Genomic DNA, 27,425 nt, shown 5'->3' with positions numbered 1-27,425 from the left:
CCTTAATGGGGGTCAGTAAGTAAGAGCAGGCCATGGTGCAAAGTGTGAAAACAAGAGCACTTTGTTTACTGCATTTAGAAGAACTAACTTTGTTCTCTGCATTTCAAACCATAGTGCAGGACCCCATGAATGCAGTGCTTCCTGGGTTCAGCAACCCTGTATTCATGAAGAGCGAGTTGGTCCAGAGGCATCCTGATTCCTGCCTGTCTCATGTCTGCTGTATTTTTCAGGCTGGAGCATCAGCAGCCTGTACTTACTACCTTTTCTGTGGCATGGGGTAAAGACAGGGCTGAATTTCACCTATGGCTGCTGCACTTTGCACCTATCACTGGACTGCAGAGTCCAACCATACCCCAGGCACATGTTCTAGAAAGTGCTGAAGGAGCAATACACTGATTCTATACACACACACATAGGGGGTTATTTATCAAAAGTCAAATTTTGGTCAGATTTTTAAGACCTCCATTGAGCTCACAACTCAAATGGTTAATAATTTAAGAAAAAAATCAAGTGGATAAAACTCAGCAAGGTCGGGGTTAACAACCCGAAAACTCGGATTGATTGAGTTTTCCATGAAAAAAATTTGAATCTCTTAAATTGATTTCATTTTTAAAAAAACCTTCAGAAAAAAAAAATCAACATCATGAAGGCTATTGACATCTCCAAGTGGCTCAAGAGACCTCTGCCATTGACTTCTATATGACCTCGACAGGTATTAGTTGGTGTAATTTTGGATTCAAGCTATTTTCATTGTCGGGGTATAATAAATCTTGAAAAATTTGAGTTTTTTAAAAAAATAAATAAAAAAATTTGAGCTTTTTCTACTCAAAAAATTGATTTGCAACCTCAAAAACTCAGCTTGAACCTTAATAAATCTGCCCCAATGAAATAAATACACTATGGGCAGATTTATTGTGCTTGTCAAGCTAATTATCATGCAAATTAAAGACATAGTACAGCTCTAACTAGCATATGTGGAAGATAAGCAGTGCTCTGTGTATCAATATTGACATAAGGTTGTTACTGAATTTATCAACAATGCAAACACACTGTATTTTGTTACTTACTCAACTGCCTGCAAAAGGAACAATTTCAGAACAGGCAAAAGTAAAAAAGAAACCCCAAATGAATACATATATTCCAAAAAATAGCTCCTGCATATCTAGCATACAGTATATACTATACTATTTCTGTGAGTTAGCTACTGATTTGACCATGTAGATCAGGAATCCCCAACCTTTTGAAACCTGTGAGCAACATTCAGAAGTAAAAGGAGTTGGGGAACAACACTAACATGAAAAATGTTCTTGGGGTGCCAAATAAGTGCTGTGATTGGCCATTTAGTAGCCCCTATGTGGATTATCAACCTACATTGAGACTCTGTTTGGCAGTACATCTGTTTTTTATGAAACCAAAACTTGCCTCCAAGCCTGGAATTCAATAATAAGCACCTGCTTTGAGGCCACTGGGAGCAACATCCAAGGGGTTGGAGAGCAACATGTTGTTCACAAGCTACTGGTTGGGGATCACTGATGAAGATTGTATGATGTGATTTTTGCATGTTTAATATGGGTATAGTCATATATTCATAATCAGGAACTACTGCACATTTCATCAGCTAGACATAGTAAATAATGTACCCCCTATTGTAAAATATAAGGATATGATAAGTCACAGAGGAGTTCCATGACCATATAAAAGTACAAGGCCAAAATGAGTCAGACTTTGCATTACTTAAGCACCAATGATAAGGGCTGGACTGGGCCCATGGGACACATGGAAAAAACCCAGTAGACTCCACCGGCCCATACCTGCTCCACATGACCGTCTGTGGTGTGGGGGGTACAGGACAGCTGGGGCACTGGGCCTGAGCCATTCATATAGTGAATAAAGTTCCCCCTCTTCTAAAATATATGGATATTATAAGTTACAGAGGAGTTTCATGACCATGTAAAAACACGAGGCTGAAGGCAAAGTGCTTTTATACAGGTCATGGAACTCTGAGGTAACTTCTAATATCCTCATATTTTGCAACAGGGGGTAATTTATTTAATATAATACACAAGTTTCAGTGAGTCATGTGACAGAAATGACCTCACTACTCACCATTTATAACCGATGACATCAGAACTCACCGTTTATAAGGATGTAATTTACAAGCTATTCATGGCTTTTGTGTATTATAAGAATATAATTTACTGGATATTCATGGCTCATGTGTATTAAATAAGTAATATGTACCCTTGCTGTAAAATATAAGGACACCATACATTACCAATGCATTGCCATAATCCTTATATGTCCTATTATTTGTTTTAATAGACAAGTCTGAAAGGATCATGTAATGTCATTGACATGACTAAGCACAGATTATAATTAGTGACATCACTGTATAGCTCACAGCTATTCATGGAATGTTTGTATTATAGGCTTGCTGTGGTTCAGATGCTGATTTCTTATTCAGACTTTCTTGTAAATATAAATGAACCAAATACGGAGTCCTCCAGTGAAGGATCCCAATGTCCCTGCCTCTGCCTCAATCTATTTCCTCTGCAGCATATAAACTAGTTTCATATTAATATCAGTTGTTGGTGGAGCTACATGTGTTTCCTTACCAGATCCCAATGACTCACACATTTTGCCTATTGACCCTGACACATTTCACATGGCATTTGCCTGGGCTGTTTCACTGAGATACATTCCAACAGGCTGTTAAAGGGATTCTGTCATGGAAAAACATGTATCAGTTAATAGTTCTGTTCCAGCAGACTTCTGCAATGTAATCAGTTTTGAAAAGAGCAAAAGGTTTTTTTATATTTAATTTTGAAATCTGACATGGGGCTAGACATATTATCAGTTTCCCAGCTACCCAGAGTCATGTTACTTGTGCTCTGATAAACTTCAGTCACTCTTTACTGCTGTACTGCAAGTTGAAGAGGTATCACCCACCCCCCCCCCTCCAGCAGCCCATCAGCAGAAAAATGGGAAGGTAACCAGATAACAGCTCCCTGTTAGATATAAGAACAATGCTCAATAGTAAAAATCCATGTCCCACTGCGACTCCTTCATTTACTGTACATTGAGTAGGAGAAACAATAGCCTGTCAGAAAGCAGTTCCATAGTGCAGTACTGGCTCTTTCTGAAAGCACATGACCAGGCAAAATGACGTGAGATGGTGCCTACACACCAATATTACAACTAAAAAAATTTACAGTACTTGCTGGTTCAGCAATTAAATTTTATATAGAGTGTATTATTTTAAGTCATTTAGAAATAAAAACTACACCATAGAAAATCATGACAGAATCCCTTTAAAGGGCATGTAATGTCTAAAATAGAATAAGGCTAGAAATGCTTTATTTTGTATACTAAACATAAACATGAACTTACTGCACCACAAGCCTAATCAAACAAATAATTAAACATCTTTGCAAGACTAAGACTGTGCACATGCTCAGTGTGGTCTGGGCTGCTTAGGGATCGTCATAAACAAAGCTGCTAAGGCGGGGGCTCCCCCTGCTGTTCATAAGTATGATTGTTTCCCTACTCAGCAGTTAGGGACCATCTGACAATTCCTATCCACAGCAGTAAATGAAGGGAGAATTTCACTGCATACAGTCAGGTTTCTTATAAAAACGGTACAAATGTTTTAATTAAAGTATATTGGAGATAGGATTCTTTTTTATTAAGGAAAATAAAAATGGGATTTTATTTTTTACCTTTACATGCCCTTTAAAGGGGAAGGAAACCTAGTCGGCGCAAACCCCCCACCCCCTCCCGTTTGTTGCCCACCCTCCCTCCTCCCCCCTGGCCTACCCATCCCGCTGGGCAAATGCCCCTAACTTGTTACTTACCCTTCTGCGCAGGTCCAGTCCAGGGAGTTCACAGACGACATCTTCTTCCACGCAATCTTCTTCCTGCTTGAACGGCGCATGCGCAGTAGGATCATTTCGCCGGTACGATCTACTGCGCATGCGCGTGACTTTTGACGCATGCGCAGTAGATCCGTCACGGCGAAATGATCCTACTGCGCATGCGCCAAAACACTGTTCACAGCAGGAAGAAGATCGCGTGGAAGAAGATGTCGTCTGTGAACTCCGTGGACTGGACCTGCGCAGAAGGGTAAGTAACAAGTTAGGGGCATTTGCCCAGTGGGACGGGTAGGCCAGGGGGGAGGAGGGAGGGTGGGCAACAAACGGGAGGGGGGGTGGGGGTTTTGCACCGACTAGGTTTCCTTCCCCTTTAAGTATTGTGAGTACTGTGTGGCTCATTAATAAACGCTGGGCAAATTTGCATCAGGGCAGTAACCCATAGCAACCAATCAGTGATTAGCTTTTTTTCAGCCAGCTGGAGGTTGAACACTAGAAGTAGTCATTGGATTGGTTACTGTCCAGGTACAAATTTGCCCATTGTTTATAAATGACCCACTGTGAGAAGCAAGTTTAGAACCATCGGATGGCCTTTCGCAGTTCTGCATAGTGTAACAGTGGTGGATGTGGAAACCAGAGGACTAGGAAAATGAAGGGTACATGCCAAGGTAAATTGATGTATCTGTGGACCTTCTGTACTCTAGTGCCGTCCATGTACTGCAGCACAATATCACTGCTTGTGAATATTGTTATCAAGAAGCATGGAACTGTATTCCACAACGACGTAGTTTCATTGTAGCATCAGGTGTAAAAAATTGTAAAATACATCTTTCATGGGACCTGGTCAGCTTTTTAATGAGGAAAGTGGCGACACTCTAAGGTGCCAATTTATTAAGCTGACATTTTCTTTGGATTGTGTTTTTTTTAATGCCAAAATCCAAAAAAGTCGACAAAACTGTGACAATTACAAATACGAAAATACTCCTGCTAAAACCTGTTGAAAACATGTAGAAGTCAATGGCAGATGTCCCTTTTACAACTGGAAGATCTTTCTTTGATTTGTGGTTTTAGAGGCTTTAGGATATTTTTGACAACTCTTGCACAACATTATTAAAAGAGGTCATAGTTATTTTGAGACAACTTAAAAAAAGTTGACGTTTTTTCACCTTTTCTGCAACTTGCAGTCAATGGGAGCTGGTCTGATCCTATTGGACCTTCTCTTCTTTTAGCCATTTTGACTTTTAGAGGTTTTATGATTTTTTTCACTAGTAATTGTCAAAAAAAAAAACATTTCTGGGGGTTTTTGTTCTGTGTTTTCTTTCGTTTCACTTTTTATATTTGGATCTTTTAGTAAATCACATGGCATTCATGGCCCTGGAAGCTATAGTGTTCTGGAAGGAACAAGCATTCCATTGCATGGGTCCAGTTCGCATGTTGGAGCTTACTTTCCACAGGAAGGCTGTCCTGTGGAAAGGTATTTAATGGTAGCAAGAGTGTTAGGAAGGTCTCTCAAAGCAGGGCACAGAACCGGAAGGATACCTGCGTGTGTTAGGTCCAGGTGACTGAGAGTCTAAAGGGATTGAGGTGCTGCCAGAAGGTGAGACAGACCAGAGGCTGGTGAGCTGGTATCCAAGGAGGGGAGAGTCAGCAGGGCTTAGAGAGAAGCCCAGAAAACACCCTGTATGGTAAGAACCCCAGAGTGGGGAAAAGTCTTGAATGCATGCTGTTAAAACGCTAATGACCTGTGCTGCAGTGACTTTGTGTTGGGTAAAATTTGCCGGAATAAACCTGATTCTTTTGCCTGAAACGTGGTGTCCCTGTCTTTATGCTCCTGGTCCTCTGCTTATCTGCCTACCACTGCTAATTTCCCCCAAAATTACTTGTACAGGCAGTCAGCTTGTCACAATGGACTTTAAAAGTTTAAAGGAGAACTAAAGCCTAACTAAAGTAGTAGCTAGAAATGTTGTTCATTATGTTTTGGGTTTCTGTACCAGCCCAAGGCAACCACAGCCCTTTAGTAGTAAAGTTCTGTGCCTCCAAAGTTGCCCAAAGTAGCTCCCCATCTTCTTTTCTGCTGATTCACTGCACATGCTCTGTGCTGCTGTCACTTACTGAGCTTAGGGACCCACTCACAATATACAGTACACATAGAATAGAAATGTCACAATATAAGGCTGATTAGTAATTAATACAGACAATTACTACATGGCAGCACAGAAACCAGTGCAATTAGCATCAGAATTTAATAATCAGCCCTGTAGCATTAGCTTATATTACAGACCAACCTCATTTTCTGCTTGATAATTAGTGACAACCCCTAAGCTTAGCTTCTCAACAGCTGCTCAGAGCCCACTGAGCATGTGCGTGTCACAGACACTTTCCAAGATGGTGACCCCCTGTGACAAGTTTGAAGTCCTGGATCATTGCTGCTATTGACAAGTGAAACTTTAGGCTGGTGCAATAAGTTCAGTATATAAAATATGGCATTTTTAGTCACATTCGTTTTTAGAGTTTAGTTCTCCTTTAAAGGGCAGTAAACCCCCTTGTTCAACATGAGTGCAATGAATGGAGCTTGTGCTGAATAATAATGTTTGCTTATTGTTTTAATAACGAAAAATCTATGTTTTATCAACAATGTCATTTTGAGTTAAGACCTTAAACTAAAAAAACACTTAAAACAAGTTTCTGGCTGGTAGTCATTAATAATTCCTGCCAGTCGAGTATGAGAGTATGTTTAGCAGTTAGTATAATGTCTGCAGTAGACTTGCCTTATAGTTCTCTAAAACGGCACAATTCACTGCACTAGCGATGCAGCCCCTGAAACTCCGCTGTCTATAAGTCAGCAAACTGTTCGCATTATGCCTTGCCAGTAGTGATGGGCGAATTTATTCGCCAGGCGCGAATTCGCTGCAAATTTGCGCGATTCGCCGCCAGCGAATAAATTCGCGAAACGCTCGCGAAAAACGGACGCTGGCGTCAAAAAACGGGCGCCGGCGTCAAAAAAGGGGGCGCCGGCATCAAAAACAAGACGTGAAATTCTTTAATTTTTCGGCAAAACGAAACGGCACAAATTCGCCCATCACTACTTGCCAGGGCTGCCATTTGGATTTGGAAATAGACATGCTGGAGAATGGGCCAAACCTTGATCCACCTCAGTCATGCCCACTATAATCCATTTAAATTTCACCCACTCTCTCAGTGGGTCCCAGTCCTGTCCCTTCACGACTCAATCACACTTGCAAAAAAGCCACTCCTGGTAACGTTAAGATCCAATACTATATTTTTTAAGTCAGATTCGACTCTCCTAGTGCAGATAACTCATTTGTTTGATCTACATTACCCATGCAGCATCTTCTTGCCTCAGTAGGAAGGGGCGAGAATCACCCCTGGATGATACACATATTAGGTTTAGTTTTTACATTCATTCCTATTTAAATGTCAAATGACAGAGCTCCGACAATTAATTTAAAAAGCTATCAATAATAAAAAATGCTGGCCATGTACAAATTGGTAGAGAACACCGTTGCCTACGTCATCACAATAGTGAACTTTCCTTTAATTAAAAAGAGATTTATGAAATAAGTCTGAGCAGTGTGCATTTGTGAATAAGCTGAAGATATGAGCGGAAGTGGCTTGTCTCTATTATTTGATTCAGAACCTCTATGTTTAAGAGCGTTTGAACTGGTTTTTCAATGAATAAAGCCCTTCACAAAAAGCATTCAAATACCTTTTTTGTACTCTTAAAGCAATGAGCATTTTTAGGGGCCGATTCACTAACTTCGAGTGAAGGATTCGAAGGTAAAAAACTTCGAATTTCGAAGTTTTTTTTGGGCTACTTCGACCATCGAATGGGCTACTTCGACTTCGTTCAACTATTCGACCATTCGATAGTCGAAGTACTGTCTCTTTAAAAAAAACTACGACCCCTTAGTTCGCCATCTAAAAGCTACCGAAGTCAATGTTAGCCTATGGGGAAGGTCCCCATAGGCTTGGCTTACTTTTTTTGATTGAAGGATATTCCTTCGATCATTGGATTTAAATCCTTCGAATCGTTCGATTCGAAGGATTTAATCGTTCGATCGAAGGAATAATCCTTCGATCGTACAATCGCACTATTTGCGCTAAATCCTTCGACTTCGATGTCGAAGGATTTCAATTCCCAGTCGAATATCGAGGGTTAATTAACCCTCGATATTCGACCCTTAGTGAATCAGCCCCTAAGACTTGGCCAGGGTTATGCACCGTATTGCCTCTAACAAAGTTAGGTTATTTCTTTGATATTTCCTTTTAACATCTAAACAAGAACAAATGACCTGCTCAAGTTAAAAAGTTATTTTTGCACAGAAGTGGTTATCAGGCACAGGAAACCTCCGATTCCCTCCAGTGACTGATTTCATAGCTTGATAAAGCTAAAATAATATAAATACAGTTCTGGATGTGGTTTCTCCTAAAGGGTTTTGGCTGCAGCATCTGCTTCTCCTTGAGACTGAAAGTAATTGTGCTTTTGGGACATTAGTCGTCTCGGCTCAGGCCATTCAGCCACAAGGAGAGTTTGTTAGAACTTGGTCACTAATATGTTCATTTTTTTTGACAATTTGTCAAACCAAAAGTAAATCATGAAAAACTCCACCAGTCAGAAGTCTATAAAAGTCAATAGGGATGTATGGGTAATATTCAAACAAGTTTTATCTCTGCAGTTTTGTGATCTCGAAAACTGCCAATCCACGTGGTGTTACTAGTGATGGCGGAATTTATTCGCCAGGCGCAAATTCGCTGTGAATTTGCGCGATTTGCCGCCAGCGAATAAATTTGCGAAACGCCCGTGAAAATTTGCGTCAAAAATTCGCCGGCGGCAAAAAATTTTTTTTTCAAAAACGAGACACTGGTGCCATTTCACGAATTTTTCGCCGTTTCGCGAATTTCCCACGAAATTCGCCCATCAATAGGTGTTACACCTTTGTCACTGAAGAGACTATGTTTAAACGCACCTTTATTATAGCACTGGATATTATTCTGGAATAAATTACCAACCTATATAATTATAGTCATCAAAAGATTCTGAGCCTTATATCACACTAATTAATGGGTTATTAACAGTCTTGTTCTCCTTTTATAATTAAATCATAGCAACAGCAAACCTACCAAGAATACAAACAGGAAGAATAGATTTTTCTTTTTTACTATAAATCATTTTTTAAAGCTGATCCCAGTATGGTACATAGAGAGTAAACATATCTAATGTTATATAAACAATATGGAAGATTTATTGTCTCCACTTCTGGCTATTGCCATAGATGTTAAGTTAATAAGTGAATTAGCATTGTTGTGACTGCAGTGAAGGACAAGTAATCTCTGTGTAACGTTCTGCAGAAATCAATACTGCTTTTCCAATATGTGTTCTTTTATATTACGTTAACACGAGTTGACATTCACCTATTCCGGTTTATTCACCTTCAGAGTAGTTTTTTCTGGACGGATAATTAACAGATTTTTATTTTTATCATGAGGTTTCTCAAAGTTATATTATCATCATTTAATTTTCTAATTAGGTTATCATTCTGTACCTTTTGAGCGTGTTCATCTGTCAGTCATTGTAATAACGTATGTATTATACAGAGACGTATAACTTGGTAAGTGCAATGATGGAATTAAAATGTAAAAATTGGCTTTTACGGCAAAAATATAATCACAATGGTTATGGATTGCCATGTATACTATGCCTTAAAAATGCAAGTTTCTCACCAGTTGAAAGAAATACTGATGTTGCCTGATATGATTAGTGATGGGGGCGAATTTGCGCCGTTTCGCCGAAAAATTTGCGAATTTCGTGCGAAATTCGCGAAACGGCGAAAAATTCCGTTTTTTTAAAAAAATATATTTTTTGACGCTGGCGAATTTTTGCCGCGAATTTTCGTGGGCGTTTCGCAAATTTATTCGCTAGCGGCGAATCGCGCAAATTCGCCGCGAATTCGCGCTTGCCGAATAAATTCGCCCATCACTAGATATGATCAATTTTGAATAGTATTGGTTCTGTCTGTGAAGGAACCGGATACTACTCCACAGTTTTCATGGTTAAGTGTTTTGGTTGTAGGCTTAATGTCCACATGCTTTCTTCCTCTCACTCTTTGGGGATAGGGTTTGCTTTGATCTATCTCCCTATCTATAACGTTGAAGGGTGGACACTGATTATTCTTTCCCCTAAGGCAGTGATTCCCAATAAATAGCCCCTAAGTAACATGTTGATCCAACTACTTGGATGCTGCTTCCAGTGGCCTCAAAGCAGGGGATTCTTTTTGAATTCCTGGCTTGGTGGAAAGTTTTGGTTGCATAAAAACCAGGTGTATTGCCAAAGAGAGCCTCCTGTAGGCTGTCAGTTTAAAATAGGCTATCAATTGTCAATCACAGTCCATAGTTAGAACTTTCTGCATGCTTGTGTTGCTCTTTAACTTTTTTTTACATTTGAATGTGGCTCTTCAAAAAGTATAAATAAATGCCATTTTCTATGCTGAAATCCAGCTGTTTAACAGTTCTGTTTCTGCATAATTTGAAATCCTGGCAGGGAAGGAGGGACTAAACACTGATGTTACAAATTGTAACAACTTCTCCACAGCTTACAGACAGCATGCAGAAACTACATAATCCACAATGCATTGCACTGGAATGTTCCATTCCTTATTGAAATCACATGTGCAGGGAATTGTGGGGTTTGGAGGATGCAGGCTGAGGACAGATGGCTGTTGATACAAAGTAACAGTAGTCAGCCAGCTCAGCAAAGTAGTCAGACAGATGAGCAGAAGAGCAGAGGGCTAGGCTTAGGGAACTGTCAGAAACCATTAAAAATCATGAAAAGTCTGCATATTTTTTAATTGATGTATATTGCACAGTCGCTTGAAATTATGTTTACTTTTCAAAAAGCTTAAGTTATGTTTTTGTGGAGTGGTGGGGGTTAAAATAAAGAAACGTAAGAGCTTATATTGATTTGGAAGGCTTGGTAGTGAGGGGAAAGGTTGATGTATTGACTGATTGTAATAGCTGTCCTTCAGGCTTCTTTGCTGGGGCTTCCATCTTTTGCTTTGTTTGGGTCCTAAGAAATAAAAGTGCTTCCTGCCGCTCCCTTAAAACACATTGGGTGGAGGTGATCTTTAACTAAGGAAGTAAGGATATCTGCAGAGAAACCATATTGTTTAAAACTGATTTAGGGTGTAATTCCTAGCCAATATAAAGTTGAACCTTGTTGTGCCTGAACAGTAACATTCTTCCATGTCTTAATGAGAGGCCCATTAGCAGGAGCAGGTGCAGGATGCAAAAAAAAAAGTAAACCTGAGTGCATTAAAATGCCTAATATAGAGCTCCTGTGCAATGTGTTAATTGACCTGTTATGCCTTTGATGGAGGGCGTATAATAGAACATCCATAATGATTCAGATGCACCTGTTGATCCATTTACAAATGGGTACATGTTTAGTGCTTGCATTCTGTAATAGTGATGCCTTTAATAAGGCTGTTTGGCATAGATGAAATAAACAGTTCACCATCCAATTAGCCAGAGCTATTACCGCAATTGCAACTAAAGGCAACCGCAAGAAGAGGGAACTGAATATGATGTATATGATAGGCTATATCTAGACATATGGCCATTATCACGGTCACTTTAGCTTCATAACCTACTTAATTCTGGCATTAGCCTTTATGGTAGAAGTGAAGAACTTTTCAAACATCACTATAGTAGTATTGACCACTGTCTAAAGACAAATAATTGATTTTGTTTTCTCATTAATCTCACATATTGTGTTTGTGTATGCTTTTTGCAAAAGAGGATTACAAAGGTATGATTTATTTGCACAAGGTTATTTTATTTTTATTTATAGCATTTTAGAAGGTGTCCCTTTTGTTTGGGTTGGTAATGTGCTGCTTTCTTTTTTAGGTATACAGCAATAGTAAGGCCTATGGATATTCAAGCCAGTAATGCTCTGACCAAGATTTGTATCAAAGCTGCGCTCATCTGGATTTTGTCCATGACTCTCGCCATCCCAGAAGCAGTATTCTCTGACTTGCACCCTTTTTATGACAAGGAAATCAATATAACGTTTGTGAGCTGTGCGCCCTACCCTCACTCCGACGGACTGCACCCCAGAATCCATTCGACATCGTCGTTCCTAATTTTCTATGTTATTCCGCTTTCCATCATTTCTGTGTATTACTATTTTATTGCAAAGAATTTGATCAGAAGTGCATCCAACATGCCCGTGGAAGGAAATGTACACGTGAGGAGACAGGTACGAGGTTAACGTTTCAGTTGTGTTGGTTTATGAGACAATGAAATTGCATTTCTAATGTATGTTTATCTGTTCAGCAATTTTATCAAGGTTCTGTCAATGTACTTTACAAACAATTCTATGCCAGGTAAAGGAAAGGATAGCACTGGGACCATTTTCTCCTATCTCATTGACCATTTTCTCTTATCTTATTGACAATTTTCTCCTATCTTACCCACCATTCCTCCTCCAGCTTACAGAAAACAGGGTGTGCTCTCAGCCATTTCCGTTAATGAGGTGTGAAGAGGTAGATCATGAGTGGGTGGTTACTTCCTGCATTTTACTGTATGGGGAACAGTCTGGGCCCCCTGTTTCCCGGCCCCCCTGTGACTGCGGGGTCTGCCTCCTCTATAGTTACGCCACTGGTGGGGAGACAGTCCCTTTGAATTGTCCCTTTCAGATACAAGTATGTATCTGAAAGGGACCTCGGGTTTTCCAGATATGGGATGTTTCTGTCATTTGGATCTTCATATCTTAAGTCTAAACAATAATTTCATCAAAGAATAAACCCAATAGGCTGGGGTTTCTTCCAATAAAGATTAATTATATCTTAGATTGGATCAAGTATACTGTTTTATTATCACAGAGAAAAAGGAAATCATATAAAAAAATTTAATTATTTGGATAAAATGGAGTCTATGGGAGACAACCTTCCCATTATTCAGAGCTTTCTGGATAGTGAGTTTCCAGATAACGGGTTCCCTGTATATATAAATGTATGATGTGTCAATATTAACTGTGTTAAGTCTATTGTAACATAATATCTAGTGGGAGCAAATCACAATGCGGATGTGATCTTGCCCTTAAAATATCCTCCAACTGTGCTGCTTTGTGACTCTCTCCCACCAGGTAGCAACCATCACTTCACTTTTGATAGGTTTATAAAGACTTGGGTCCGAAGCAGAAGAGCAGTTGAGTTTCCTGGAAAGCCATGTCCTCGGCATGTTGTCTTTTCTTCTGATCTGTCAGTATTCAGCTGTCGACAAAGACAAAAGATTTTTTGTCCATATATTGCAATATATTAACTATGTCAAAGTCATCCCTGGTCTGGCTGGTCCTACACTCACTTTCATCTGATTCATTAAGAATTCTACTACATACATTTTACACAAGGGCTAACTTTTAACTGCATTATCAGGTCAGTTCCAAAACTATAGTTTTGAAGCTGTTATAAAGTCTTTTGTGCTTAGCTGAAGAGCACTGAGCTTTTTGGATGTGGCCATTTCTTTTGGTCTGTCAGTATTCAGCTACCCACACATGCACAGATTTTTGTTGTAAATTGGTCAGTTCCAAAACTATAGTCAGCACTGACCTAGGTTCACCCACCCTCAGCGGCCTCCTCCCCTACCCAAATAGTGCAAGCCCAAATATCACCAATTAGAATTCCCCTACCCAGTTTCATTGTGGAAGTTTGCTCTGGTGGTGGATTGAAAGCTTTAAAAAATGTTGGGAATTTTTTTTTTAGTGATGCACTGAATCCACTATTTTGGATTTGGCTCAAAACGGCCAAATCCTGGGCAATTACCAAACCGAATACTAGATTCAGTGCATCCCTATTTTTTTACATATGGGCACCCAAAGCTCAGCTCCTCCTCCAGCTGCCACCCCAGGCAGGCCTGTGGTGCTTATATGGAAAATACAGCCCTACTTAAGACTCTGATACTTGTTCTTGTGATATTAAACTAATTAAAAATTTTAATTAGCCCTAATATGTTATTTCTGAAGTCAACAGAGACTTCATTTAGTGTGATATGTACATATTTATACACATACATCTGGTAATGATAGAGTTTACCAGGGTTCAGATGCTTTGAACACAAATTGTTGCAATATCTCATTGCGCAGAAATCCTAATGTTTATATTGTTACAGTCTTCAACATGGAAGTGCACTTAGCCGAATTTACTTTGTGTGCATCAGTGTGTCAATTCATGTTCCTTCAAACAATAAGGCTGATGTGGCTTTTCTATAACACAAAAATACATTAGAATAATCCAATTCTGTTGTAGCATTTCAATCATGAAATGAAAGTGTTTCCTTGCTCAGACCCTGCGGCTAATAGCAAACTGAATCTGTGATGCAAATTACATATTATTGGAGATTGGGAGAGGGAACACTGTGCAGGGCAATCACGTTTTCTTGATTCACACATTATTGAAGTACAATCAAAATAAGCCATATTTTTATACTTCCTGCACAAGACAAATATTTAGAGGGTACTCAGGGAGTCTGATGAAACGTAGTAATAACATGAGTTGACGAGACATACTGCGATTTTCTTTAGGACGTGCTTGTTGGATGCCTGTGGTTGGCTTCTGAATACCAGGAAGCTACAACCTCTTAAGAACTAACTAGCCTATTCTTAGGAAATAGGAAAATCATGCAAATATTAAAGCCAACTTCTATATTGGGCTGACTGAGTCATAAGCAATTATTAAAACAGGAAGGACCATGATGCTTCATAGCAACCACATTTAAAGTAACACACTGTGCTTACATCTATATAATGAATATCTTTTTGATTTATTTTATCTGAAATCGTATGAATTTAATGAGAAAGGGAACTGGGAAGGTGGGTAGGTCTAAATTGTATTCAAGTGTTCTCCCCAGTTTGGTGTATTGCCTAAGTACCACAAGTGAGAGATGTGCCGAAGACCAAACCAGATAGTCAGGAGGAAATCAGCAAGTACCAGAGGGAGGATCCAAAGAGCAAGATCAGAAAAGCCAGTATTCAAATAAAAGGAAATACAGACAAAATAGGCGCAGTAGCAACAGCAAAACAATGTTCGAAAGGCAATTGAAACAAAATGGGAACAAGCTCAAATAATAATGCTTGAGTTGTGTTCAGGCCCGGATTGGCAATCTGTGGGTTCTGGCAAATGCCAGAAGGGCTGCTGTATGGTTCCATAGAAAGTTACCATAGAGTGGGCTGGTTGGGGGCTGTTTGGGGCTCTGCGTACTTGGAATGGCAGGACCTATTTTGACTCCCAGTCCAGGCCTGGCTGTGTTGAACTGTGCATGCACGAAAAAAAGTGTGTACCTTTGCAAGAAAACTTTGCACAAGCTCACACCCCAGTCTGTCTATTTTAGCCATGACAAATCTAAGGTTTTTGTTATTTCTGGAGCTAAGCAGGGTAAATGGGGGAAATTAAAGCTGCTTCGTGCTTGGTCCTTGCAAGGTTGAAAATTAGATTATCAGAGCCCAGAATCCCCCCACTAGCTAATTGTGACGGATACATTAACACCAAGAAACAGGTAGACAGGGCATAAAATATTGACTGAGATGTTAATTTAATTATTTAATGCATCATTTATAGGGCCAAGCCTATGGTACTTTGGTGCTTAAAAATGGCAACAGCTGCTATAATTAATTCCTCATTAATTTGTTATGTTAACACTGTATAAATAAAGGATATTATTAATATAATAATAATTATAATAATGTAAAGTGGCTGCAGGCTGGGAAGGTTGAGTTGATCTCTATGATTACACCATAGCATTATATAAAGTTAGGCTTGTATAATAGATATAATAAATATAGAAGCTTCACAAATCCCATGATTACTTTAACAATTTCTGCTGGAATCTGCCCCAAGGATTTTGCTGACATTTTGGTTCTGAACTTGCACCTGTATATCAAAAGCAACACAGATTTTTACTAATAACTCCACCTTTTTTGGTCCTTCGTTTAAACTCCTTATGGGGGCTGGGGTGGGAGAGAATGCAAAAGTAAAAAAAAATCTAAAATCCATGTTATATTAATAGCAAAGGTAATACAAAAACAACAGGATTCTAAAGAAAAAGAAGGTAGAACAATCTATCTTTTTGGTCAGTTTAAGGTACGCTGGTTATGTCCACTAATCGAAACACCTAATTAATTCATCCCATTGCAATAGAATGAGATACAGTATCTTTACTATGTTGGGAACGCCAGATACATAATGAATAGCATTGACGACATTACACTTTGAATACTATGGTATGCATCATTAAGCCATTGTCCCTGTAGAAGCGCTAATTCATTGCCTAATGTAGTGTGATATTATTTTTCAAAATAAGCTCAGGACTGCATCCAAAATAATTGCATATAATGAAGGGAATAACCTGCTTGCACAAGGGAATTTCCTCACTACATGAAATATCGCCCAAAGTCCTGATTGCTGTTATAGGAAAACTATACCCCCCGAACAATGTCTCTATAAAAAGATATTGCATAAAACAGATCATGTGTAAAATCCTGCTTCAAGTAAATAAACCATTTTCATAATAATATATTTTTTAAGTAGTATGTCCCATTGGGTAATCTTATATAGAAAATTGCCATTTTAATAAATAAATACCGCCCCCTTGGATCCTAGGATTCACGGTGCACACAAACAAACCATACAAACCATACATGTTAGGTAACATGAGCCAATTAACAGACAGAGTTGTGTCTTTTGCTTCCACACTTCTTCCTGTTACAGTTAGAGCTGTAGTATTTCTGGTCAGGTGATCTCTGAGGCAGCACACAGACCATCACAAAATGGTGGTTCAAGGCAAGAGATGTAAAAGGGCAATATTTACTTAAATATATATTCCAGTTTGGTAAGATTCTTTAATATATCACTTAATATGATATAATCTGTTGCTTAAATATTCATTTTGGGGTAAAGTTTTCCATTGAAGGGGTTGTTCACATTTGTCAATCTCGACCCACAGTGATGTCACAAAAGGGGGCAGGTGCAAATCTATAAATTTCGGCGCCGGAAGTGCTAGCTCACCTGCCCGAGACCTGAATATTTTGTGCAGGAGTCGGCACGAACGTGTCCGACCCGTGGGTCCCACGGGTTTCGGCCCGGCCCTCACATCACTAAACCCAAACTAAAGGGAATTTGGACTGTATTATAGTACATCAATGTAAGAAGTTCTGTCTCTTTCCTAATGACAACGCTCATGTTCTGCATGCCTGAATCTTACACAATGAGCATTTAGGATTCATTTATAGCCACGAGTACAGGGTAACATAGTTTGCCATTTGAGAGGCCCTGGGAGAATTTGCGGCTGTTGCAATTGTAGCTAATACAGTATGTTAAAATACATGTAACTGCACTTGCACTTTTTGACAAATCGGATGCAAGTTGTGGTCAAAATAATCAGTGTCTTTTTCGCCATACAGACAGTGTTTGTACCGAGACTGAATTGAGAGGAAAACTTTCCCAGCTGGCAAAGTAATATGAACTGAACTAGATGGGAGTAATTAAGTAGAGGGCTGAGGAATTACAGAGAGGAGTGAAAATTATACAGTAGAACTGGATAGCAATGGACAGGCTAATGATTACACGGTGGGAGGAGCAAACTTTTTTGGTAGAGCTTCACAGCCAAATGTACGTTTTTGCCAGTGGTGAAAATGTACTCAAATCTGCATTAGAATTTTGCTAAGGATTTTGTTTTTTTGGCAAGAAGAAATGGCAACATGATTACTATGTGCCCCTCTGCTTTTCTTATCAACCAATCGGATCAGAGCAAAACAGTCCAGTTTCACTTATGGCTAATTACAGGAGTTAGGAAATCTAAAACAAACAATGTATTAATTAATTAGAAAATGAATATATTGGAGAGAAAGATGATAACCTGGGTATTGGGATTCTGAACAATTATGAATGTGGGGAAAGAATTTTTTTTTTTAAATATTTCCTTTTTCTCTGTAATAATAAAACAGTAACTTGTACTTGATCCAATCTAAAATATAATTAATCCTTATTGGAAGCAAAATCAGCCTATTGGGTTTATTTAATGTTTACATGATTTTCTAGTAGACTTAAGGTATGAAGATCCAAATTATGAAAAGATCAGTTATATGGGAAACCCCAGTAGGGATGTCGCGGACTGTTCGCCCGCGAACTAGTTCGCGCGAACATCGACTGTTCGCGTCCGCCGAATGTTCGCGAACGTCGCGCGACGTTCGCCAATTTGGGTTCGCCTTAGCTGGCGCTTATTTTTGCCATTTCTCCCCCAGACCAGCAGATACATGGCAGCCAATCAGGAAGCTCTCCCTCCTGGACCACCCCCACACCCCCTGGACCACTCCCCTTCCATATAAAAAACTGAAGCCCTGCAGCGTTTTTTCATTCTGCCTGTGTGTGCTTGGAAGAGCTAGTGTAGGGAGCAGTGTCGGACTGGCCCGGCGGGAAACCGGGAAAAAACCCGGTGGGCCCCGACCCTTAAAGGAAAACTATACCCCCCAAACAATGTAGGTCTCTATTAAAAGATACTGAGTCAAACAGCTCATGTGTAAAACCCTGCTTCATGTAAATGAACCATTATCATTATAATATACTTTTTTAGTAGTATGTGCCATTGGGTAATCATAAATAGAAAATTGCCATTTTAAAAAATAAGGGCCGCCCCCTGGGATCGTAAGATTCACTGTGCACACATACAAACCACATGTAAGGTCACATGAGCCAATTAACAGACAGAGTTCTGCCTTTTGCTTCCTCACTTCTTCCTGTTACAGTTAGTGTTGTAGTATTTCTGGTCAGGTGATCTCTGAGGCAACACACAGACCATCACAAAGTGGAGGTTCAAGGCAAGAGATGTAAAAGGGCAATATTTATGTAAATATATATTCCAGTTTGGTAAGATTCTTTAATATGTCATTCAATTTGATATAAACTATCTGTTGCTTAAGTATTCATTTTGGGGGTATAGTTTTCCTTTAATGGGCCCCCGCCGGGCCAGACCCCTCTCCCGACCATTTTGTTAAAAAAAAAAAAGATTTCTTTAGGCGCCGCGCTGCGCCATCTGCGCATGCGCGCAGCAACATACAGAGCTCTGAGCGGCGTCTTTCAAGAAGGAGCGTCGAGCCATGCTGTCACGAAGGTGTGCAGTGCGCATCACGGTAGGGGGTCGAGGGGGTCGGGGGGGCCCTGGACAGTAGTCCCGGTGGGCCCCGGGCCCCCCAGTCCGACCCTGGTAGGGAGAGAGCTGTTTAGTGGGAGAGAGCTGAGGGACAGTTGATAGTAACTTTGCTGGCTAGTAATCTACTTGATACTGCTCTGTATTGTAGGGACAGAACTCTGCAGGGATTTGAGGGACAGTGAGTTTAGGTTAGTTAGCTTTGCTGACTAGTAATCTACCTTCTACTGCAGTGCTCTGTATGTAGCTGCTGTGGGCACTGATCTCTTCTGATCTCATCTGCTGACTGCTGTAATAACCCAATAGTCCTTGTAAGGACTGCTTTTATTTTCTTTTTTGTTTTTTTTACTTTGCTACTGTAAGAGCCCAGTGCTATTAGTCTAGCTGTGTTGGGGAGTGGGACTGGTGTGCTGCTCCTCCTAGTAGTTCACCACCACCAGCACCAACCAGAGTCAAAATTGTTACAAAGTATCTTATTTGCACCTGTTAGTTGTTCTGAGCTCTCTGCCAAAAGCTAATTAAGTTAGAAACTGTTTTTTTTCTGGTTGTTCAGTTCAGAGAAAAGAGGGACTGGTGTGCTGCTCCTCCTAGTAGTTCACCACTACCAGCACCAACCAGAGTCAAAATTGTTACAAAGTATCTTATTTGCACCTGTTAGCTGTTCTGAGCTCTCTGCCAAAATCTAATTAAGTTAGAAACTGTTTTTTTTCTGGCTGTTCAGTGCAGAGAAAAGAGGGACTGGTGTGCTGCTCCTCCTAGTAGTTCACCACTACCAGCACCAACCAGAGTCAAAATTGTTACAAAGTATCTTATTTGCACCTGTTAGCTGTTCTGAGCTCTCTGCCAAAAGCTAATTAAGTTAGAAACTGGGTTTTTTCTGGCTGTTCAGTGCAGAGAAAAGAGGGACTTTCCAGTACAAAAGAGGGACAGGGGGTTGAGTGGTCAAAAGAGGGACAGTTGGGAGGTATGCAAGTGCCACCTAGCTGTGTGAGCTTTTTCACATTCTGTCTAAATAATAACAATAATAATTCCGTGTCCGTAGACATCACCTGAGTGATGTTTTTACAGCAGCAATAATATATTCCGTATCCACTACTGTATACGTTGCCCTTGCAGGCATTGTTTGCCCAGTCTTTAACCAAGTGCCACCTAGCTGTGTGAGCTTTTTCACATTCCGTGTCCAGAAACATCACCTGAGTGACGTAGTGTGATTTCTGCCCTTTACAGCACAAAACGCAGCGCTGTGTCAACAATGTATTTTTCAGAAACATTTTTGCCCTTGATCCCCCTCTGGCATGGCACTGTCCAGGTCGTTGCACCCTTTAAACAACTTTAAAATCATTTTTCTGGCCAGAAATGTCTTTTCTAGCTTTTAAAATTCGCCTTCCCATTGAAGTCTATGGGGTTTGCGACGTTCGCGAACCGTTCGCATTTTTGCCCGGAAGTTCGCGAACATGTTCGCGAACATTTTTTCCGACGTTCGCTACATCCCTAAACCCCAGGCCCCGAGCATTCTGGATAATAGGTCCGATACCTGTATTCCCAATTCATGTAGAGCACATTCCACAGAAGAAAAACACAATAAATGAATGAGGTATGGGATTCATTATCCAGAACCCCATTATCCAGAAATATTCAAATTAGGGGAAGACCATCTCTCATAGACTAAAATTTTTAAAAATGCTTTCCTTTTTCTCTGTAATAATAAAACGACCCTGTACTTGGTCCCAACTAAGTTATAATTAATCCTTATTGGAGGCCCCATCTCTTGCAGCTTGGCTGCAAATAATGACAGTGGTTTAACTGTAACCACTGAACAAACTATGAGCAATCAAATCAAGCTGAGAAGGAGACAATGTTGATACCTCTTACAATATATTGCTCTACAGTATAAATTATGTATATGGGAATATTTATTTAACAGAGCCCTTGGCCATGCTGAGCTTAACATATTTACATGCTATTGTACATTTCTCCTGGGCAGGTTTTAAAACCTGATTTGATATTGCATTTGACATTAAGATGATTATGTCAGCATGAATTTATCTGAAAAGTGTATGAATTTTAATACATGTGTTTTGGGACTTGTTTCTTTTCAAACAGGATATATTACCGGTATACAGGGGGATGATACAGGTAAACAACATGCAATCCCATTGTATCATGTAGGTACAATAATTACATGTGTTCAGTCTGAGTTCATTAAACAAAATTTAGGTTGCCAATAATTTCTGCAATGGTTTAACCCTTTATGGAATTAACATTTATGGAATGTTGGTCCCTGGGCCTCCCTCTAGTAGGGACCATAGTTTCCATTCCTTATCACTCCCTTATCTCAGTACATATTTTTCACCCTCTCCCCATGTCCTAATTTCCTATTTGATCATATCTGCTAATTCCACTGCCCTTACCTATAGTTAATAACTTGTTCTAAGCAAAGCTTTGGACTTTAAGATTGAAGTCATGAGCAGCCCATGGATATTAGCAGCAGCATAGCTAATGTGCACTAGGTTGCAAGAAAATCTTTGGGGGGCCAAGGCACATTAGCCCACTAGCAACCAGCGCCTCCTGTCCAATTGCCTAAGAGTTAGTAAGAGCATGGATGGGCACAGGGGAATTACTAGAACCATAGAGGAAGCAGATCCCGTGGCCAAGATCTACCTGGTCCCTGGGGCCCCTGCAACTGTAGGGTCTGTTTCTTTATAGTTACTTCACTAAATATTAAGTACTCATAGAAATGGTGGATCATTATTATTGAAATCTTGTAGGGCATGACACAATCAGAATCAAATCAAGTTGAGAATACTTGTATTGTCTCTTTAACTGGCCCATTGAACCTTGTCAAATGTATAAATAAGATAAAATAAGTTACCTGCTTTGAGGCTTCTGGGAGCAACATGTTGGGGATCATGGCTCTAGAACCTATTACAGTATAAGATGCAGTTTGCATTGCTCTCTGCATTTTAAATGAGATTAGCCTTAAAAAAGTAATGGATTGGATTAATTTGGAATTTTTAATGCAAGTCACACTGAGTTTGAAATAGAACCAAAAGTATATACAGTATATTTTTTTACAAAGCATAATGAGTAGAATATGTTATGTAATTGCTGAACATCACGCTGTGATAATACTCGCATTAGTCAAAAAGAATAAAATGATAAAGCTCAAATGTTGGATAAAAGATAGTATGTTTTAAACAGTGTATATGGGGTGTGCAGGAAGGTTCTTTGGCGAAGGTTAATTGTTCATGAAGACAACTTTTAAAGAAATGGGACATCAATATTTAAGAGTTTCTCAATATCTTTCCTACTAATTCCTATAATTTTTTCCCTGTAACCTATAACTAACAATTTGATTAGAGTATAACAAAGTAAAATTACATATATATTAGTAGCCTTTTTTTTAATTGAGCTCAGATTAAATTTAAGAATTATGGTACAGATATGGGATCTGTTATCCTCTGAATTACTGGAAGCCCATCTCTCATAGAATCCATTTTAATCACATTCAAAGTTTTAAATGTATTCTTCTCCATAATAATAAAACAATACCTAGAACTTGATCCAATTATGGTATAATTAATCCTTATTGGAGGCAAAACCATCCTATTGGGTTTAATTAATGTTTTGATGATTTTTTAGTAGACTTAAGGTTGGTGATCCAAATTGAACAAAGTTTCCTTATCTGGAAAACCCCAGATCTCAAGCATTCTGGATAATACTATTAACTACTATTGGTTTTTGAAGGATGAAATGGAGCTGAATGACCCATCAAAACAGCATAGGGATTAGGGATTTATTTTTGGGTGCCATTCCATAGGTTAAGAACTGTATTCAGATATGGAATGGTCATTTTGCCACACACAAGTCAAATGTGCACTGTAAGGTAAATATACCACTGGGAGAGTAGGTTCTTGGTAATGACAGGTCTTATTTCCCCTTGAAAGCCTTGAGATGTCTGTGCTCTGGTGATCCTCACTATCATGTGTTTACATAGATTATATTATTATTAAGAGAAATGTCTTGCTAGATTTGTTGTCATTTCTCAGTGAGATTTTAATTTAAGAAAGTCGAGACATTCTACGTACCTCCGACCTTCCATCCTGATCTTAATAATGGCAGGTAATTCCTGTAGCAGTTCTTTCATTCATGCATGCCATATGATCCAAATATAATTATAAATAGGCATCATATAATCTTTCAATTTAGAGTAGACTCTCTTTCTATGGTAGAACCCATTCATGTAGATGTTGATGCATCTGATTTACACGAGGCTGCTCGGTTCTGATTTCAATTTGTTGTCATTCATATAATAAACAATCTCTAGCAGCTGAATAATTATGGTACTTTGTTAGCCGAGCTCCTAAGTAAGATGAGTAATGTGTCTGGGGTAAAAGTGAAAGGTCTCTTAGAATGATTGTACTTATGTATCTGAAATAGTGACCTGTTATTTACTGCTCTCAACTGTTTGATTACTCACTTGGGTTCAGTCTGACAGTCTGTGAGAATAACTGATTAAAGCGCCTGGAAAAAAATACAGCATTAATATTTTTAGAAACAGAGTTCTCGTATCTTGAAAAACAAGACTGAAGAACTTCAGTTAATGCATACATTTATGTAAACCTGTAAAAAAATAAATGTGCTTTCTCTTTGTTCCATAGATTGAATCCCGGAAGCGACTTGCGAAAACCGTATTGGTGTTTGTTGGACTCTTCGCTTTCTGCTGGCTGCCCATCCACATCATCTATTTATATAGGTCTTATCATTACTCGGAAGTAGATACTTCTGTATTGCATTACATTAGCAGCATCTTTGCCCGGGTCTTGGCTTTTACAAATTCTTGTGTCAATCCTTTTGCCCTTTATTTGCTTAGTAAGAGCTTCAGAAAACAATTCAACAACCAACTTTTCTGCTGCCGGCCAAGACTCATAATAAGGACACAAAGCATGGGCAGAAGTACAACCAGGATGACTTCTCTCAAAAGCACTAACCACTCCATGGCTAGTTTTAGTCTTATTAATGGGAAACACATCTGTCACGAGGGCTGTGTATAGTAAATATGTGAATGTGGACTTCAAAGGACATTGATCTACCTGCAAAGCACCTCCATTGAATTGTTTGGTTTTGTTAAAACATATCTGTATATATTGGATGTATTTGTTTGGTCCACTGGACGGGATATTTGTGCAAATTGTCATGTTTCAGTATATTGGTTTCCTAGTGTACTTGCTGCTATGGAGGACTTGTCAGATACTTGCAGGAAATGGCTCAGGTTAAAGATTTGCAGCAGGCACAATTTACGGGCCTTGCCAAGATCTAAATGATAGTGGATATTTAAAATAATGTATTTATTTTCTGTATACAGTGACTACATTAAGGCTCATAGCACACATAGGGGTGTATTTATCAAAGGATGGACATTCACTTTCTATTGACTTGTATAGAATTTTAGTGCCATATTTATAATTTATTTTGCATGAGGCCCACATCAAAAAATAAAATAGGGGCACCACGCCATATGTATTCAGTAATTCGAATGTAAAGTAGACTTACGGAAGATCCCACTGTCCACCCCAGTCGAAAGGTGTGTGCCAACAACAGAAAAATAAAGGTATATAAAAATGAATTAAAAGTACAAAACCATTTATTAGGACACAAAAAGATGGCCTAATGCATTCCGTGCCTTTTCGGGCACTTACTCATAGGCTATAAGTAAATGCCCTAATGTGTTTCGTGCCTGTTGAGGCACTTACTCATAGGCTATAAGTAAGTGCCCTTCATTCATTTTGTTTTTGAATTTTTGGGAAATCTCATTATATACCTTTATTTTTCCATATTTATCACCCTCAAATACACCCTAAAAAAATCTCGTACAAATGAAGACGGTTGTGTAAGCTTAGTTTTACCCTTTGATAAATATACCCTGATGTGTCTTCTCCCTGGTGTATTTCCACCGGCTGTGACAGGTGGTTGCCATTCGTGCAAGGACAGGAACAGGGATGGAGCTATTAGTCTAAAGAGTTCAGAGTTGTACAGAATATTGTTTACTGTCTCTAATCTAATCGATGCTCTTGCTTTGGGATTGCAGTGCAGTGCATTGAAATCCTTTCTGTTCTACAAGGATTTCTTTAAGGATCTTTCATCTGAAAACTTGTGAGAGCAGAGCATGGCAATTGAATAGGAACTGTGTAAACTGATGAATGTCGATGAGAACAGGTTTATTGTTTTCATTATATGTCTTAAAATGTGTTAAACAAAGAACTGAAAACTAAAATAAACTTGTAAAACGGAGTGTTGTGTAAATATGGTAGTTAAGCATAAATGTAAGGAATTTATTGTACTTCATTCTAGATGGAATACCCAGCAAGATAATAGAAGTCCCTAGACTGAGTATAACCCTAATTAATATGGTTTATCGTTGAACGCTTTTTTATGTCAGCACATTTAACTGCTATGGCTGCTCAGACCTTGAGGGATGTTGTTAAATTTGATAGCTGAGAGCTCCCAGAGCAGTTGCGGGTTGGCACGGCATAATAATGAGCACATGGGCTTCCCCGGTTGAACAAGCATTGAGAAAGTTTATATCAAATGGATCTACTGAGAAGTAAACTATGGGGAAAGAACATTTGCTGCCTATGGGAATCAGTACTCATAGACATTTTTAGTCGGTTTATTCCAATCTTTTTCATGATTCTTTTTCCCATTTTTGCCGCTGGTAACTTCATGATCTCTCAAAGTAATGTACTGCCATGCTGTAGTAGCATTAGTGCATTTACACTCAGTGGTTTGTACAGGTCCTTGCTGGTATCATACGCCACTTCCGGAGTCAGGGACAGGCAGGGGTCAAACATGGAATATCAGCACAAGGAATAATACCAGAAAGCACCAAGGAACAAGAAAGAACCTTTACATTGAGCAGTGAGAAATAGCCCAAGGCCCCTTTAAATACTCTAAATTTGCGCCACTGCGAGATGACATCACATGGCGCTCCAGGTAAAGCAGAAGAACTGGCCACTAAGGGAGAGCAGGCGGCCCCACCGCCTACCAGTTATGTTTATTACACCAGGCCTGCCCGCACCCAACCCTAACCCGAAAAACTTTACCATTGTGGGACCCACATCTGAGGCCTAAGGCATAGAGAAGGGGCAGACAATATTTGATTGACAGCTGCGATTTTTAAATGAGCTTACAACAGCTATGAATGCTTTCATAAAAAACTGAAATTGGATTTCATGCTTAATTTGAAAAGGACTTTTATTATACAGCTTTTTGTGTCTGGGTGAAAGGTCCACTTTAAGCTATCATTCCATAATGATCATTAGTGAATTAGTCCCTAGATGTAAAGCCTAACCTCACCAGTGTGAACAGTAGAACATATGGATTTATGTGATAATTGGTCCCTTGGTATCTATGACCTGTCTATAGCCTGGGATTTATATCCCCTTTCCACAAAAAATATTGCAAAACAACGCCTTTTCTTAGAAAATTTCAATCTCTAAATTCCTTCTACCTCTAATTGATTTTCCCTTGGGGACACTGCATTTAGTTTGCCTTCACTATCTAACAGTTTTTAGAATAATTCAGAAATACAGCGAATGAATAAAGTGAGATCAAGAAAAGTAGAGAACTAAATTCAGTTATAAATTAACTTATTTTGAGTCTGGTTTAGATTTTTTTAACTAATGACATGGCCTTAATTTCCCACATTTCAAAATAAACAAATGGTCATCTCTCTTTATCTGTGAAGGGTTTAAAAATGTAAATATCTTCCCAGAGGATTTTCTAAATATGTGCAAAACAGGGGAGACATCTATGCCTATCGTCAAACCTTACATCTGCAAGGAAATTTAGGGTTCAGCTTATTGTTGACTCACAAATGTTATTAGTTTTTAAAACCAATAATTGCAAAAAAGCTGCAGCTAGCATTTATTGTTTCTAGAACATTTTTATGGTATAACTAAATGCCCTAGATTCCTAAAGATATTAGACGTTTCTTTTGACTCTTTTGATCTAAGTGATAAACTCTATTCATAATTACTAGTTTAAAGTTCATATCTATAACTGATCTTTCCGTCTAGAGAGAGTCCAAGGAATCCTCCTCCTTACCTTTCATTTTCATGGGGTAATACGTCTGTCTCTTTTGACTTCACGGACAGTCTGCTAATTATTATAAGATCCCAAGTTAGATTTGTCTAATTTGTGAACTGACAACCAAACTCTTTCCCACCCAAAGAATAATCCTGTTCTATTTGAATCATAGATATGAGGTCACATTCTAAATGCTCTAATATGGTACAGGTATAGAATCTGTTATCCAGAATTACAGGAAGGCAATCTCCCATA

General features: G+C 39.1%; 1 protein-coding gene across 1 annotated transcript in view; it reads left to right on the top strand.

Moving 5' to 3' along the window:
- Positions 1-26,267, top strand: part of grpr.L (gastrin releasing peptide receptor L homeolog) — a 47,894-nt gene extending 21,627 nt beyond the window's left edge. The window contains exons 2-3 of the mRNA XM_018246030.2: positions 11,793-12,144; positions 23,744-26,267. Coding sequence (XP_018101519.1) covers positions 11,793-12,144; positions 23,744-24,136 — 745 coding nt within the window. The 3' untranslated portion in view covers positions 24,137-26,267. The remainder of the gene's footprint in view (positions 1-11,792; positions 12,145-23,743) is intronic.
- The last annotated feature ends 1,158 nt before the right edge of the window (positions 26,268-27,425 follow it).

Source organism: Xenopus laevis, chromosome 2L, assembly GCF_017654675.1.
Source record: "Xenopus laevis strain J_2021 chromosome 2L, Xenopus_laevis_v10.1, whole genome shotgun sequence".
Lineage (NCBI taxonomy): Eukaryota > Metazoa > Chordata > Amphibia > Anura > Pipidae > Xenopus > Xenopus laevis.
Note: the sequence above shows the minus strand (reverse complement) of the source record. Positions and strands in the feature narration are given on the sequence as shown.